Raw genomic sequence first — 15,400 nt, 5'->3', positions numbered from 1 at the left:
GCATCCGATAAAGAACACGCTTTTCCAGACGTTTCTGTGTGTTCGTAAAACTGAGAAGGTTCTAGAATTTTTTCTACAACATCAAAATCTGTTCTTCCGTTAGAGAACGTGAGATCGAACTTTTGCAAAAAAATATAAATATGAACTTGTGTGACGGAAAACTAGGAGAGTTAGAATTATTTAGAATTATTTCTCATCACACAGTTTCACATGAACACACACTGCATCCTTACATTAGTTTTAACAAAACAGTGTTAAGCTCCTGATTTCACTGTGGTTAATGAATATCGTGTTTTCAGAGTTAAATTTGGAACCTGAAAGTTCTTATCTCCGGTGTCTTCATTTTATTGCTTAATGTCCTGTAGAAGAAAAAGCTTTTCAGTGGAGCAGAAAAAAAACAAATGACTATTAGATTACTATATTTGGTCATAAAAACATTAACATAAGACGTTTTTATTATAAAAAGCTAATAACAAAACAATTTGTTTTCCTAAAAAAATAATTAAATCCAATTTTCCGTTTTTCCCCAAAATAATGAATGTACAATATAATGTATCTTACAATGTCAGAAAAAATAATTATGACATTTTAAATCTTATTTAATTGTATTGATCTTTGTCCTAAAAGCCACCGAGTTCACGCTTGTCTCTTGACAGAGCGTTTCATACCCCAGCTGTTATCTGTGCGAACATGCCGGTATTATCTGCGGCAGCGCCCCCTCCACCCAAACACTCGGTGCTCGAACTCTCGCTGTGTTTTGGTTAAGAAAATACTTGAGCGCTTTGATAAAGGCGTTAAGCGCTGTTGATAGGATATAAATTAATAGCCAATGCCAAAAGTAGTCGCATTAAGGAGAATCAATCACAGATAAATCTCGTGCTGCCTTAACAGCTGTAGTTCGATAAGACTCACTTTTTATTTGTATTTTAAGGGAGATATTAATGCTAAACCCTTAAAATGTATATATTTTACTGACTAACTTTGAAGGAATGTTTAAAATGCAGAAAAGGACACGCGCTTCTGAGATTAAATGAAAGAGGAAATTTTAAACTGGAGTAGGTCCAGGTATTTTAAACAAACTCAGTGAACCGTATATGTGTTAAATGTCTTTAAACAATAAACAAAAACGGAACAAAAACGAAAATTCCTAATTTAATGCACTTTAACGTTTTAAATCTGTGTAAAAATTTTGCTTGTACTAAAACAATTTTTCTGCGTTGTGAGGTTATGGAGCTACTGGACTATACGGACTTAGAGCAAAAGTAGAAACTCTAATAAGAAATCAATGTTTCATTTTAAATCGGATAATTAATATAAAGATTTTGTAATCTATTTGTAAGTATATAGCATAACGTCATTTTCTTGGACGTACGTACAGTAAAGCCTCTCATCGCTTTATGTCGGCACTTGACATCACTGCCGACGTCTGTGACCTAAACCCACTAAAGCTCAAAGGAAACTATTTCATTAACTAACGACCCGTTGAGACCCCGTGTCAGAATTGTTTCAAGTTAAACTCAAATTTTCGTCCTTTCCAAAGTGACGCCCCGGTGCGAGCAGCTGATATCACCTATTTGACTGGCATCCAGCCAGTGAAGCTTCTATCAGGCTCGGAGGCCGGGTGCCATCTGCGTCAGCGGTCGCGGCTTGGCACGCGTCCCCGTGGGTGGGACCCCCGACCCAAAAGAATTTAAGCAGGACGCCAAATTATCCATCAGCAAACGCTATCCGACTCAGCGAGAGAGAGAGTTAGAGAAACAAGTCGACATGAGTTTGACTGACAAAGACAAGGCTGCCGTCAAGGCTCTGTGGAGCAGAATCTCCAAGTCCGCAGATGCCATTGGGGCTGATGCTTTATCCAGGTAAGTGTCACTGGTTCCAATGGAAATCTTTTCACACACAGTTCACTAAACGCTCCACGCCTATTGTTCCCTTCTCACCAAGGATGCTCGTGGTCTATCCCCAAACCAAGACCTACTTCTCCCACTGGGCTGACCTGAGCTCCGGCTCTGCCCAGGTGAAGGGCCACGGAAAGACGATCATGGGAGGAGTCGCTCTGGCTGTGGCCAAGATTGACGACCTGACTAATGGCCTGCTGGACCTCAGCGAGAAGCACGCTTTCCAGATCAAGGTGGACCCGGCCAACTTCAAGGTATAGAGAAAACACATGCATTTCATGATAGTAGGAGTAGGAGATTGCTTTTAGCGCACACGTGTCATCGACCTGGGTTTTGATTTCAAATCAAATAAAAATAATAATATAATAATATAATTAATAAATTATATTTCGCAGCATAAACCCATTTTGAATTGTTCTGTTTCCGTGCAGATCCTGGCTCACTGCCTTCTCCTGGTGATCGCCAACTTGTTCCCCGCTGACTTCACCCCCGAGGCTCACGTGTCTATGGACAAGTTCCTGGGCAACGTGGCCCTGGGTATCTCTGAGAGGTACCGCTGAGCTGCAGCGGAGGCTCTGCCACGCGCCCAGCCCAAAACCCATGCAGACAAATGAAAAAATAAATCGCATCTAATTAATAAACCTGTTCAACTGCGTCTTTTGTGTGTGTTAACATGTTATGGGTCAAAAATTTGATTGTCCTAATTATGTGGACATGTTATGGGCAGAAAAACAAAGTAAGCGATCATATGTTTTGTGTTTTTATTGATAATGTCAAATCCACAATGTGATCATACCGTTTATATACATAATAAAAATGTCTAGAGGAACAGATTACATAACATTATGACACGTTCACATATCTCGTGATATCTGGAGAGAGGCAATGGTTCCAGGTTGGGTAATATTGCTCGAGTAATAAACACATAATGTTGACGGCTATGATTTCATAACGAGTCGTAACTTATTGTCCCCGAGGATTAGTCTGAAATGTAAAAGGGAGAGAGGCGTTGTAATACGTCATTCCATTCTGTTTACACCTCGGTTCCCGTCTGGATTCTCTTACCTGAGCAGAGCGGCGGCTACTACGCCTCCTCCGATGGGACCGACCCAGTACACCCAGTGGTACGTCCAGTAGTTGGCCATCACAGCTGGGCCGAAAGCTCTGGCCGGGTTCAGACACGTCCCTGATATATCGCCTCTGTAACAATTAATAACATGAGCAAACTTTAATCAGCAAAATATGGGGATGATTAAAAACGCAAAGACTGTCAAATAGTAATAATAAAAAAAATTAATGAAATAGGCCTATGAATAAAATTATTATTATTATAAAATATAAATATTAATATTTTTAAACGAATTAATATATGCATAATTGTGACAATATGTTTATTTCTGACTTACCAAAATAATTCATGGGGTTTTATATTATTTGGTTATTTTTAATTAACATTAATACATTAACATTATTTATTTTAGAACTGTTTTATTTGATATTTGCTTATAATGAAATGATTATACTGTATGTTGGCTTAACCTGAGTCATCACTAACTGTTTCCTTTCTTCACAGCAGCATGGTCATCGCCCTCTTATCTCACCCTGCCAAGACGTTGATGATGACGGTGCAGCCCACCAGGAACGGAGCCAGAGGGGTTTTTGTCTTGCTGTTGACCGCCACCAGCAGCACCACCATCGTGACCAGGCAGGTCATGGCCACCTCACCAAAGATGGCGCCAGACAGCTGGTCCTGCGACTTCAGGATGTCAAAGGCTGCTCCTGTGGCATTTAAATAGCGCCCTGCAGGAGTCATGATCTGCAAAGGTTGACATTGTCCAAAGGAGCCGAAATATAGATAATATACACTACAACGTTTTGCAATTTTACTTTGAATAAATAGGACTATTTTTTAAAATGACCTTGGCCATTCCAGCTCCAAGCACCCCTCCAATCAGCTGGCTCACAATGTATGGCCCCACCATGATCAGCTCCATGCCCCCACACAGATAGATGGCAATAGTGAAGGGAGGGTTAAAATGGGATCCACTGCAAGGGAAAATGAACAGTAATAACTGAGTGCTGCATGGAACCCACTAGTGGCCACTAGTAATTACATCATGGAAGCAAGACACACTGTTTCTTTACCTAATGTTATCCATGACTGCCACCATCACTGCCACAGCCAGTCCGTGCACCAACGCAGGCTGCAGCCGCCCGGCCGCCGGCACGTTCTCGATGACGGACACGCACCCGATGAAAACAAAGAACATGGTCCCCACTAACTCAGCCACACAGGGTTGGAACAGCTTCTCGTATTTGCTTGGTTTGCTCGCAGGCGGCTTCTCTCCCTTCTCCATCAGAGCACTGGCTGCTTCCTTCATTTCCATTTTCTCAACTCCCATTGCTGCTGGTCAGGGGTCGGAATAAATCTCCTCTTCTGGGACAGCTCTCGTCTGGAGTAGAGCCTCTACTCCGGATCCGGGCTGCAGGGTAACTCACAGGCACTGGGTTCAGCAGCAGACGGCACACTGAGCTATATTCGCGTCACGAGTCATAAACTATCAAGAATATAATCCCATTTCAAAGTGACCTGCCCGGTTCAGGTCAGCTAATGTTTAGAATAGTTTATATTTAACAGAACCAAGTTCTAAACAGGATAGAAGCTTGTCAAGGACCCTGTGGTCAGACGTGTTTGAGTCAAGACCAGCCTGTATTTCTCATCATTACTCTATTTAGCTGGTCAGGCACCTGGTCCATAAGTCAGTGACCTAGTTAGATAAGACCGACCCGGACCATCAACCTGACGCTAATGTGGATTACTTAAATGACTGGTTTCCAACCTTTTTATCATCTAGGCTCATTTATATATCCATAAAATGTGTGTAATAATCCACAATTCTTTAAAAAGCAAATGTATGTATCAGAATCTTGTTTATTCTCCTGTTAATCATCTCACGAGTTCACCTGTTTATCTCACGAGCCTTTGGACAGGCTGGGAACCAAACAACCAGGTCCAACCAGAGCAGGTGTAATGATTCAATACAAATTTATGACCAAATAGTTTGAATAAAGTCTGCATTATTATTTATGATGGCTTTATTATTGCCAACTCCTTATTCAGGAGTTGACATTTTTCTTTTTTTTTAGTAGGTTAAATAAACACATTTTAAAAAAAGGGTTTCAGATAATAAATTTCAAGGACACTATTTAATACTTTTATCCTCCTTGTAACACTCTATAAAAATATTTTCACATTATACTTGCCAACATCATATAAAGCAATTATAAAAAGCTCCACTTCAGTCGAATAAAACCATAAAGTAGTTGTACGATATTGCATCAGAAATAAATCCATTTTATAGTGCGTCATACTTATCGTCTTTCTGCATAATGAGCACATTTAATTCTTGGACTATTTTGCTGAGACTGGTATTTAAGCTATGAAACACTGCATGTGTGCACACTCTGATGATGCATATTACAACTTTTAAATATTTCTCTTGTTAGAAACAATTTCTTGATATTTACTGCCATGTTGCAGTTGATCAAAGGGCACCACTTTATGACATAATCTAAGTTTATTGTCTGGTGTATTGCCTCGTCCTTGTACCATAAATCCGTCAGTGCAGAGATTTTGGTTCAGAGCTTTGAACCCAGCTTTGAGAATAAAAGACAGATAATACATGCGGCCGATAAAAATGTGTTAAAGTTGCTGAATATTGCTTTTCAATTATGTCTGTATGTTTTCCAGCCATTTTTAAACACAGGTAATCAGGTGGTATCGCATCAACAAGACTTTATTAAATCATCAAATACAAACATGGTAGTAATATAAACAGAATTTATACAAATACACTTTGCTGACAAAGTTATAAGAAATAACATTTCACTTCAGCCAAATTCGAGTCTTGTGGTCACCAAACAGCAACCTGCAAAAAGAAGACATGTATTATTATTAAAGTACAGAATTTGTATTCCAACAAATAAGAAGCAGAGAATGAACATGTGCCTGAAGTCTAAAACACATGACTATAAGTAGACTGTAGTGACTAGAGTACACTTGGCTGAGCCCTTTAGTGGCTGCAGGGTCACGCCAAGTGGACAGCACTCGTTACATGGGCATCTGTCATGAATCTGCCTGTTGAGGGTGAGATACTAAAATACTCCAGAATTAAGGGCACTCTCCCTGAACTCCTCAAACTGCATCCGAGACGACTCACTGACTGACAATTAGTATGATTTAATAACATTTTAAGAATGAGGAGGGCTGCTTCTGTTCTGAGGGTGGAGCTGCACCCCCTACATGCTGTAGCTGAGAGGAGGATGCTGGTCCAACTCCTCTCTATCCTAGACAACACCCCCCTACACAGTGTGTGGCTGGACAGAGGAGCACCTTCAGCCACAGGCTGATCAGTATTACGTGCTCCACAGAACGCCAGCGGAGATCCTTCCTACCGGTGCCATCAGCCTGTACAACTCCTCCCTCTGTAAGATTCAACCTGTATCTGTATAGCATAGTACATGTGTATATGTATGCACTTACAAAGTAATTTGATATGAATGTGTGTTTACATGTAGATGTGTTGCTGTATAAGCAGGTATATGTGTATACATATGTATGTATATGGTACATGTATGCATATTACATGTCTGTCGTTGGTAATATTTTTTACTATTTTTAATTTTCTTCCTGTCTGTGAAAGCAATCATAAGCAAAACAATTTCTCTCAGGGATTAATAAAGTTTTTTGTTTCAGACTAGCAATAATATGTAAATCATGTTACATGTCATGCAACTATAATGATACATGCAAAGTAGCTACATAGTACTGTACATGTCAGTGCACAGAACCTCTTTCCCTAAACTTCATCTGTGGTTAAAAATAGTACTTTTTCTTTGTTGTAAATTGAGAAAATGTAATACACAGGTTGTTCAAACCCATAAATATCAATACAAAAGATCAAATGTCAGCGTTTCAACTGTCTGTGAACAGTGAGACAAATTATATTTACTGTGCAGCTTAGTTCAAACCGGTACTGTATCATACCTGAGAAAGCTGACGGTGAGCAGAGCACCACAAATTGGTCCAACCCAGTAGACCCAGTGATGAGTCCAGTGATTGACAACCACCGCAGGACCGAACGCTCTGGCAGGGTTCATGCAGGCGCCAGAGATTGACCCTCTGAAACGACAGCCAGCGCAGGTCATCAATAAAACACCTTTAATACCATTCTGTTGGCAAGATTAATACAGTGCTACATACTGTAGGCGCAGCGTTGATGTGTTGTCCCTGGATAGCATTGCAATTAACAGGTTGCTAATAAACACTGATATTCATCTGATACTTAATAATAAACTATGCCGATGACCTTGGTGTTTATTGGTTGGTCGTGTTTAGTCAAGTAATGGCCAAAAGTTAAACTTTAGTCATCGGACCACCTTTAGTGTCTCCCACCTCTCCTCTGGGGTGAGGTCGTCTTGTTGTCATGCTGTCATAAAGCTTTGAATCGTGAAGGATCCCAATAACTGCCGCTAGTGTATCTTTTGCCATGTTGCTTTTAATTCCTGTAGACGAGCCCTAGTTTCCACCTTGCATGCAGATTTAGGTAAGTGAAGTAGTTTAATAGCTCTTATTGATTTCTAGATTAAGTTCCTCATGACAAGCCGCACAACTTTAAATTGATTGCAATTAAGTAATCAGTTAATAAAATAATCTTCCTACGGATACAAACTTTTGTTTTGCTGCTTTGTCCTTGATATTAAAAGAAGCTGTTAATACTGTAACAAGTTGTGATGTGATTACCTACTCGGTCCTCTACACAAATGCATCATCCAAAGCACACCCTTGGCGCCTGCTTCCGAGGCTCTTACCCAGCGATTATGTTGGCTGTCACAGTGAGACCGATGCAGAAACCGGCCACTGGCGTACTGGTTTGTCTGTTCACGGCCCCCATGCACACCACTGTGGTGAGCAGCAGGCTCATCATCACCTCTGCCAGCGTGCATCTGACCAACTCGCCTTCGGAGACCACGAAGGCCCCTCCACTGGAGAGATCATAAACCCCGGGATTGTACACCGCCTGGAAGCACAGCCGTTCAACACGTGGCCTGCTAAAGGTAATATTCTCTAGCAGTTATCACGACTTTCCAGTGTTTTGTTACCTTGACCAAACCGGCACCAATGATCCCTCCTAACATCTGAACCAGAATGTAGGGAATCAGCAGAACCAGCTTCATCCCTCCACACAGGTAAACACTTAAAGACACTGCAGGATTAAAGTGTCCCCCACTGCAGTGAAACAGAATGACAGAAACAGACACATAATCGTTTGGATTATAATGAACTTATTAGACGCGTGAAAGTTACATGTATTCTTTACCTAATTTGCCCCAAAACCATGATGATCACTCCCAGCGCCAGTCCGTGTCCCACAGCAGGCTGCAGGACAGACATTGCTCCGTTTGCAATAACAGACGCGCAGCCCACAAACACGAACATGGTGGTTCCGAACAGCTCGGCCAGGCAGGGCTGCACATACTGCTCATACGTGCGTCTCCTCCTGTTAACGCTCTCGGCCGCCGCCTCGGCCATCCCTGTTACTGTGAAGGTCTCGGTCTTCGCTTGGGTTTCTGTCATGGTGCCAGGACCTCTCGCTCTGCTGGTGGACCACAGGCGCCTGTGCCTGGACTGACGAGCGCACAGATCTGCAGATGAGTGATCTTGGGGATGATCCACGAGGCAACAGGCTTCTTTTTTTGTTATCTGAGGCCCCACCTTCATACACTATGATGTATCCTCCTGAGATTGTTGGGCAGAATAAGGAGGAGCTAATAAAATTATTAGTTGTGCAGAACACAAGCACAATCTGATAACAAGATAAGAATGACAGGTATCTGATCACTCAACAACTTATCATTCTTTTTACACCAATAAAATATCAATTTCAGCTAAGTTGTTCATAGCTATGTAGGAAGAGATACGTTTGCTGGACAAACTTATCTTTAAAAAATAGAGAAAGTAAAACAAGTTTTTTTTCTGATGAGGTTTCATACATTTTAAACCTTATCAGAAACAGTATTTAACTTGTTGGACAATACACAATAACTATTCACTTTTCATTTTTATTATAGCGATATCTTTCTTGGGTTCACCCCCCACCTGCAGATTACCCAACTGATAGCTAGTGATTTTATGAAGTCTATCACAAAGTCCATAAAAGCATCACGTGGTCATACATAAAATGACATTTTCTTTATTCATCCGCACTTCAACAACACATATCAACAGCACATATCATAATCTAATCTATTTCAAACTGACGGTTGTTCATGTTCTCTTTGCTCAGAAGCAAGAGCAGAATAACATTTAGAGGCAAATGCAAATTAAGCAGCAGTTTCATATTCATTAATTTTTTTTTTTGCAGTTTGACATAGCAGCAAGCACACACGTTCTGCAACAAAATGAGTTCAAAAAGACAACGGAACAATATTGTGTGTAAAGTGTCATGAACGTCTTCAGGACCAACATATGAACTTCTTCAGGCAACAAACATTCTTGTTTGACTTGTTTACCGCTGTTAATCCAGTGCCAGTGATCTGACAAATCTCTTCACAGGTCTCACGGTAAAATCTTATCTTCTACACGAAGGACACACTTTTTCTGCTGACGCTGAGAGTCTTCCTACTTGAGCTGCTCCCAAACAAGCACTTTGTGAGTGTGGTTGTGTGTGTATGTGTGTTGTTGTGTGTGTGTGTATGTGCGTGTGTTGTCCTTCTCGTGGCACTGACATGTGAAATGGATTCAAACAATGAAGCAGTTTTAGTAGCAATTAAAATGTCAGCTGCGACAAACCTAAGGGAACAGAACAGGACATGCTATTATAAATGATATTCATTCAAAGTAAACACAAATTGCAAATTTAGACATTAACAAATAAGTATATACAAAGTAAATCAAAGCAGAGTTGCTTATGCTGTAGTTTTATATGATTTGTGCATTACCCAGCTTAAGTTTGTCTTTAGTGGCCCAACATATGCTGTAGTGTTGAAGAAGTTGCTGCAACAGTTCCTTCTCATCCAGGAACTCCAGTTTCTCAATTCTGCAAAGAATAATGTTTTAATATCTATTCAGTTTTTCTTCTTATGCAATCATAAAAAAAGCACCAAAGAATTTGAAGATAAGCACATTGACACATTCCAGTGCATTATATGATGATTATATTATTATATTATATAATGAAGTTTATATACACCCAAATGGAAAATAATTCTGACCTATCATATATGATTGAATTGTGTGTGGAAATGATGAAATGACTGCATGTGCGGTTACTTTACAGAAAGGAAAAATGTACTGTAATAGCAATGATCTTTCACAGATACTGCAGTATATCATGTTAAGCCAGTGTTACCTCGCTATATCCTCTTGAGGGAGCAGACTGTAGATTGTCATCATGTCCAGAGCATCAGCATGTTCCCAGCCAGTCTTCAGAAACCACTCCGTCTGTAAACACCATGCATTATCAGTGTAATCTCTGCATATCATTAATAGAAGAAAAACCTTAAAACCACAGCAAGAAACACCTGCTAATTGCGCCTGCAACTGTATTTTTTGTTGTTTTAATAACCAACTCATAGCCCAGTCCACGCTCCCTTATTACTTTTTATACAGTTATTGTGGCGCAATTGCCATGTTGTATAAGGTGTGCCAAGGTCAAAACTAAAAAAGCAAAAACATTTAATGATTCTTTCTTAATTGTGTTTTTATTTTTGATGCTACAATCACAGGTAAACTGACACAGGTTACGCTGTGTATCATTGAGTTGTTGTTGGTCACAGAGGATCAAATCCCTTACACTTCAACTACAACTCTAAATCACATAACCTTTAAGTAATATTGCGAATGGGTTTATTCAGTATTGCTGTTGACAAAATGTGCATAGCATCACCTGAGAGTCCAGAGATTGACAGGTCTCCACTCCTGCCAAGCTACAGTTGCGTCTCTGCAGGTTCTCGATCATCACCTGGCCAAATCGGTCGCTCATGTTTACCTGGACCCAGACAGGGATGAATGGACAAAGCATTATGTGGCCTCTTTGAGAAAGAATACACAATCCAGATACATTTTACCTGTGACAAGTCTAACAAGTTGTGTTGCCTTAGCAGGTACAGTTTACTTTACCTGTTGATAGTTGATGAACATGGCGGTGTGAAACGTTTCTGCTGCCCAGTGAACAAGGTTTGAGGACTGAGATGGTGTCATGTAAACCAGCACACACTCTGACAGGAATAAAGTAGGTAATCTGTAAATGAGTCAGAATCAGAATCAGCTTGCACAAGACAACCAAGGAATTAGATGTGGCGCCTACTGTATAGTGCCAATCAAACTAAAACCCAAGAATACAGCAATTGGTATCTTTAAGGTGAATGACCAATGCTTTAATTTTGTTAAATAAAACCAAGTGTTTGTTGTTTGTAGTTAAGGACCGTTGAAACCTTGGGATAAATGTTTTTAAAAATAAACGTGGCCTTGTGCATGTGTGTAAGTGCTACATTACACAAGCATCAAACACCAAGTGAGCTTCAAAGGTGGTTGGAAAAGCACCTGGTAACAACGTACAATATGAAAATATCTCTTTTAAAACATACTAATGCAGGGGCCTCTCTTATAAGTCAAAACAAACATTTTGGGTGGGGTACACTTCTAGGCCCCAAATGTCAAACACAAAATCTGCATTACAGCAATGCAGACACTTGGTAGAGTTACTTATCTTCAGTTTCTTACAGCGAGAAAAGACACAGATAAGCTTAAATTCTTAGACCTCTAAAAACATGCTGAGAAAATGATAACTGTTACAGAGCAGTACAGGCAGATTCCTGTCTCAGGTTGACGCATGTTTTAAAATCTAACCAATTATTTATGACTAATATGGAATAGAATATTGAAACCAATCACACAAAACACTTACTCCGGATTAAGCTGGAACTTCTTCAGTTTCTCATCCAAATTAGAAACGTCTCTGAGATCTGCACCGATGATACAGTAACGGTCCGAGTCCAAACTGTGGGCATCTGTGACATCAAATCAAAAATAGGTTTGTGACATTAAATAGGCAATTATTTATTTTATTTATACTCGTTGATGTGACATGAAATGGTGAGGTTATAACCAGAGCATTGTACACTACCTAAGAGTAAAGAGTCTGTAGAGTGGGTTTCGATGATAGGTTTGGACAATGGCGGTTTCGTTCTGGAGAAGAATGAAAAGAAAAATTGAAAATTATAAGCAAAAATGCAAACGTGTTTTAAAAGCTTTTCCCCAAATATTTACACATACATGTTACAGCAATTACATCTATCTTAAGTAACTTCGAGCAATATAGCTGAAAGTTACAATTTCGGTTGATGTTAGAAGTTACTAGTAATACAAAACCAAACAGGAAGTTTACCAAATTTTTCCTTCATTTTTTCACATTAAACTATTACTTTATCTGATTTGAGCATTTGTTGTTGATAAAAAACCCCAACATGACCTGTACAGACCGCAAAGACCCTGTGAGGATAATCTGTTACAAAATTTTTGATTTGATGGAAGGCCCAGGATTTAACACACATGTAAGTATAATATTTTGGGGTTAAGAAAGAAAATACATTATGGTCTCAAAATCATCATCAGGTTATTCGACAGCACTCTTAATCAAGAGTAGAAATAAGAAAATGATATGGAACAAAATGTTATCAATAGTAGATACACAGAAAAAACTATATGCACAAATTGATTACATGAACTGAAAATGTATAAACGTATATCATACTCTGTATGACAGTAATAGCAAACTCTCTTTTGCTTTTTAAATTCTTTCAGCTGAGCTTACTTTGTCTCTGTCTCCCCCTACAGATCTTAATTTGCATTGCAATCAAAGCATGAACAAACAGGTGTGTTGCTTAATGTACAGATTGTAGAAGTTAAAGGTTACATTTCTTGGTACCAGATCTATAATAATAACAACAACATAATTTCCTTACTTAATATTGTGTATTTTCCTGGCAACAACAGTTGGAAAGTCGACTTCAAAAAACTTCCTCGGTAGGGAATTTTCATCCTATCACAAATAAAGATATACACACAAGCTAAAGACCCATGATGTGAGTAACAGCGTAGAAAAGTCTGACAGAAAAATTAAATGTTAAATCAGGGTGTATAGGTAAAACCCTAGTGCAGCAAATCTCTACCTTGAGTCTCCAGAATGTTGTGTCCAATCCAGCCCCAAGGTTGATTACTTGACAGTCACAATTAGCTTTCTTTATAAATGTATTAAGGAGATGGTTTACCCCTTGAACACGAGCATAGTACCCTATCAAATGAGATGAGAAGGAAAATAAATAATAAATTTCAGGTCATTTCAGAAATATGGCAGCTAAATTCTAAAAGCAAGCTGACGAACAGATAGAAAGGCACGATAAACACTGCATCTGGGTCCCTGGTCGGGTTTACTGTTGACAGGGTCAGCTGTTAAGTGGTGTTAATAACTTATTATTCTCTTTACTCTTCTACAGACACTGCACATATTTGTTTAACTGAGCAGTATATAGTGTAACCTGCTACAGATCATGCTAATAATCATTAAAGCTTTACACTCATTATATTTTTATGATGAAGAGAGGCAATGTCCATTAAAGGAGTAAACACAAAATTCCTCAAAGTGGACGCTGTAAAACTTGCCTCTGTTGATTTCAGGTGCTTTTCGCTCTCCTGGAGATCTTGTGAAGTACTGGATGTATGGGTCCTTCCAGTAGCCTTTACTGGTAGCAAACCTAGGACAACAAGTAACAAATTAGAAGAACTGTCAAATTATTAACGTTTTAAAAACAAACAAACATTTAATCCGAACAAATCAAGACCAGTCTCTGCACAAATTTGTGATTTTCGCCTTTTTTTAGTCTCATAATAATTAATGGGTACTACCTTTTGCATGTCGTTGCATCGTCACACGTCGCCCTCACTGCTTCATCTGCAGTGTCCGAGTCTGTGAAGGTCTTCCGAGTGGCCATTATTGCTACTCTGGTCTAATGTTATGTAGTCAACACTAAATCGGTTGCATGCTCTTCTAGCTCCTCAAAGCTAGCTTTAGCTTGTTTTGACAGCAGGACATTTTTAAACAAGTGTTTCAAGTAAAAAAAATAACAATTAACCTGTGAGCATAGTTCAGTTGCTCAAGCACTCGCGTAAAATAAACATAAATATCGGGATGGAAACTATGAAAGCAAACAAATTGTGAGATAGTTATATTTTGCTGGGTAACAAACTGCTTACTGTACGCGAACCTTCTCCCGGAAGCAAATAAAAGCCACATCCGGTTAGAATATTTCAGATTAAAAGTGTCACATAAACCGCAGTATTTTTATTGCAGAATATCTGTCAGAGCTTTGTGCCGTGCTGGTAGCCGTTGCTAGTATTGTTAGATTATTCCACTTAACTTAACTTTTGTAGACTTAAGTACAAAAACTAGCAGCTAAAAGGCTTTTATCTGAAAGGTTAGCAGAAATCATCAAAGTGGAACAGAATGCTGAATCACAGTCTCACAATAAAGACAGGATGCCCATTAATTCCCACGTGAAGAAAGGTATTTGCTTTACAAACATCTACAAAGCCACTACAAAGCACTTTCCTGGGAATGACTCATGTTACTGAAACAATCGAGAATTCATCAGTGGAAAGTACAGCATGTAATCAGATTAAAGACATTATCCTTAGCAAATGCATTAAATCAATTTGCTATTACGGAGAAGGACACAGAGCAACTACAAGCCTGTAATAATTTTCACAGAATAGCCTTTATCCCTGTTGTTAATATGAGACATGGACATATACAGATATATCCAGTACTGTGCTAAAGACCTCAGTGACCTGAATTAATTTTTAATCTTTCTCTTTTAGTTTGTCTGACTTATTACGATCTGGAAAGAATACAAGAATGATGTGGCACTCTTCATAGTGATGGCAGTTTAATCCTCCAGAAGCCTGTCTGACTCATTTTACTGGTGTTAGTTGCCTGAATTGTAATCAATCAATCTGCCAATCTGAAACCTAACTGTCTTAGCATAAAGCATGTGATTAGGAGCCCAGACCTGCTGTTGTGCTCATAGGCTGCTTGTGAAATGTTTGATGAACACATTACACCTCCCTGTTTAATGAGTGAATTGAGTTTATTGGATTGTGGGAGCTAGTAATAAAAATGTTGGTGAACACAATGGAAAACTATAATTTTACTGCTGTGACAAATCCTTTTGGTGTCTTAAAAGCTTAAATGCTTGTTTAAGAATTTGACTAAAAACATGTTTAGATGTGTTCATACAGTATATTGTGGCAAAAGGAATCCTGTCAGCCTGTATTTGATAATTAGTATTGTTTGGTTCATACTTTTTGGTTTAATTACAATTGACTTTATTTTAATTACTTCCTTCTTGTTTTAGAGCTTGATGTTTTGTGCTTTGAGTTGTTA

The 15,400-nt window shown here is 39.2% G+C and overlaps 4 protein-coding genes across 4 annotated transcripts; 1 reads left to right on the top strand and 3 right to left on the bottom strand.

Annotated features, from left to right (window-relative positions):
* Positions 1 to 1,702: 1,702 nt before the first annotated feature.
* hbae5 (hemoglobin, alpha embryonic 5) lies at positions 1,703 to 2,553 on the top strand. The gene is made up of 3 exons (XM_029135101.3): positions 1,703 to 1,862; positions 1,945 to 2,152; positions 2,330 to 2,553. The coding sequence occupies exons 1-3, from the start codon at positions 1,768 to 1,770 to the stop codon at positions 2,456 to 2,458; spliced, it is 432 nt and encodes a 143-aa protein (XP_028990934.1). The 5' UTR covers positions 1,703 to 1,767; the 3' UTR covers positions 2,459 to 2,553.
* On the bottom strand, positions 2,354 to 4,621 carry aqp8a.2 (aquaporin 8a, tandem duplicate 2). Its single transcript, XM_029135097.3, has 5 exons — positions 4,044 to 4,621; positions 3,818 to 3,944; positions 3,500 to 3,714; positions 2,964 to 3,098; positions 2,354 to 2,882 (listed from the first exon to the last, which is right to left on the bottom strand). Exons 1-5 carry the CDS (start codon positions 4,298 to 4,300, stop codon positions 2,837 to 2,839), a joined length of 780 nt encoding a protein of 259 aa, XP_028990930.1. The 5' UTR covers positions 4,301 to 4,621; the 3' UTR covers positions 2,354 to 2,836.
* Positions 4,622 to 5,679: 1,058 nt separating this feature from the next.
* On the bottom strand, positions 5,680 to 8,658 carry aqp8a.1 (aquaporin 8a, tandem duplicate 1). Its single transcript, XM_029135240.3, has 5 exons — positions 8,279 to 8,658; positions 8,061 to 8,187; positions 7,770 to 7,978; positions 6,946 to 7,080; positions 5,680 to 5,827 (listed from the first exon to the last, which is right to left on the bottom strand). The coding sequence occupies exons 1-5, from the start codon at positions 8,533 to 8,535 to the stop codon at positions 5,785 to 5,787; spliced, it is 771 nt and encodes a 256-aa protein (XP_028991073.1). The 5' UTR covers positions 8,536 to 8,658; the 3' UTR covers positions 5,680 to 5,784.
* Positions 8,659 to 9,128: 470 nt separating this feature from the next.
* lcmt1 (leucine carboxyl methyltransferase 1) lies at positions 9,129 to 14,252 on the bottom strand. The gene is made up of 11 exons (XM_029135239.3): positions 13,864 to 14,252; positions 13,621 to 13,712; positions 13,131 to 13,252; positions 12,924 to 13,000; positions 12,086 to 12,147; positions 11,867 to 11,969; positions 11,080 to 11,200; positions 10,847 to 10,948; positions 10,310 to 10,401; positions 9,900 to 9,997; positions 9,129 to 9,750 (listed from the first exon to the last, which is right to left on the bottom strand). Exons 1-11 carry the CDS (start codon positions 13,947 to 13,949, stop codon positions 9,728 to 9,730), a joined length of 978 nt encoding a protein of 325 aa, XP_028991072.1. The 5' UTR covers positions 13,950 to 14,252; the 3' UTR covers positions 9,129 to 9,727.
* Positions 14,253 to 15,400: the final 1,148 nt, after the last annotated feature.

Source organism: Betta splendens, chromosome 19, assembly GCF_900634795.4.
Source record: "Betta splendens chromosome 19, fBetSpl5.4, whole genome shotgun sequence".
In the NCBI taxonomy this organism is placed as follows: Eukaryota; Metazoa; Chordata; class Actinopteri; order Anabantiformes; family Osphronemidae; genus Betta; species Betta splendens.
Note: the sequence above shows the minus strand (reverse complement) of the source record. Positions and strands in the feature narration are given on the sequence as shown.

Bases quoted from the DNA above. Each gene is read 5' to 3' on its own strand.
- hbae5 (XM_029135101.3), top strand. From the start codon at position 1,768: ATGAGTTTGACTGACAAAGACAAGGCTGCCGTCAAGGCTCTGTGGAGC. The intron at 1,863-1,944 runs GTAAGTGTCACT...CTTCTCACCAAG, and splicing joins GGGGCTGATGCTTTATCCAG to GATGCTCGTGGTCTATCCCC. The intron at 2,153-2,329 runs GTATAGAGAAAA...GTTTCCGTGCAG, and splicing joins TGGACCCGGCCAACTTCAAG to ATCCTGGCTCACTGCCTTCT.
- aqp8a.2 (XM_029135097.3), bottom strand. From the start codon at position 4,300: ATGGGAGTTGAGAAAATGGAAATGAAGGAAGCAGCCAGTGCTCTGATG. The intron at 3,715-3,817 runs GTCATTTTAAAA...CAACCTTTGCAG, and splicing joins TTGGAGCTGGAATGGCCAAG to ATCATGACTCCTGCAGGGCG. The intron at 3,099-3,499 runs GTGAGATAAGAG...TAATTGTTACAG, and splicing joins ATCATCAACGTCTTGGCAGG to AGGCGATATATCAGGGACGT.
- aqp8a.1 (XM_029135240.3), bottom strand. From the start codon at position 8,535: ATGACAGAAACCCAAGCGAAGACCGAGACCTTCACAGTAACAGGGATG. The intron at 8,188-8,278 runs GTAAAGAATACA...GTTTCACTGCAG, and splicing joins ATGGTTTTGGGGCAAATTAG to TGGGGGACACTTTAATCCTG. The intron at 7,979-8,060 runs GTAACAAAACAC...CTGTGCTTCCAG, and splicing joins TTGGTGCCGGTTTGGTCAAG to GCGGTGTACAATCCCGGGGT.
- lcmt1 (XM_029135239.3), bottom strand. From the start codon at position 13,949: ATGGCCACTCGGAAGACCTTCACAGACTCGGACACTGCAGATGAAGCA. The intron at 13,713-13,863 runs GTAGTACCCATT...TTGTTGTCCTAG, and splicing joins GATGCAACGACATGCAAAAG to GTTTGCTACCAGTAAAGGCT. The intron at 13,253-13,620 runs GCAAGTTTTACA...CTCATTTGATAG, and splicing joins AGCACCTGAAATCAACAGAG to GGTACTATGCTCGTGTTCAA.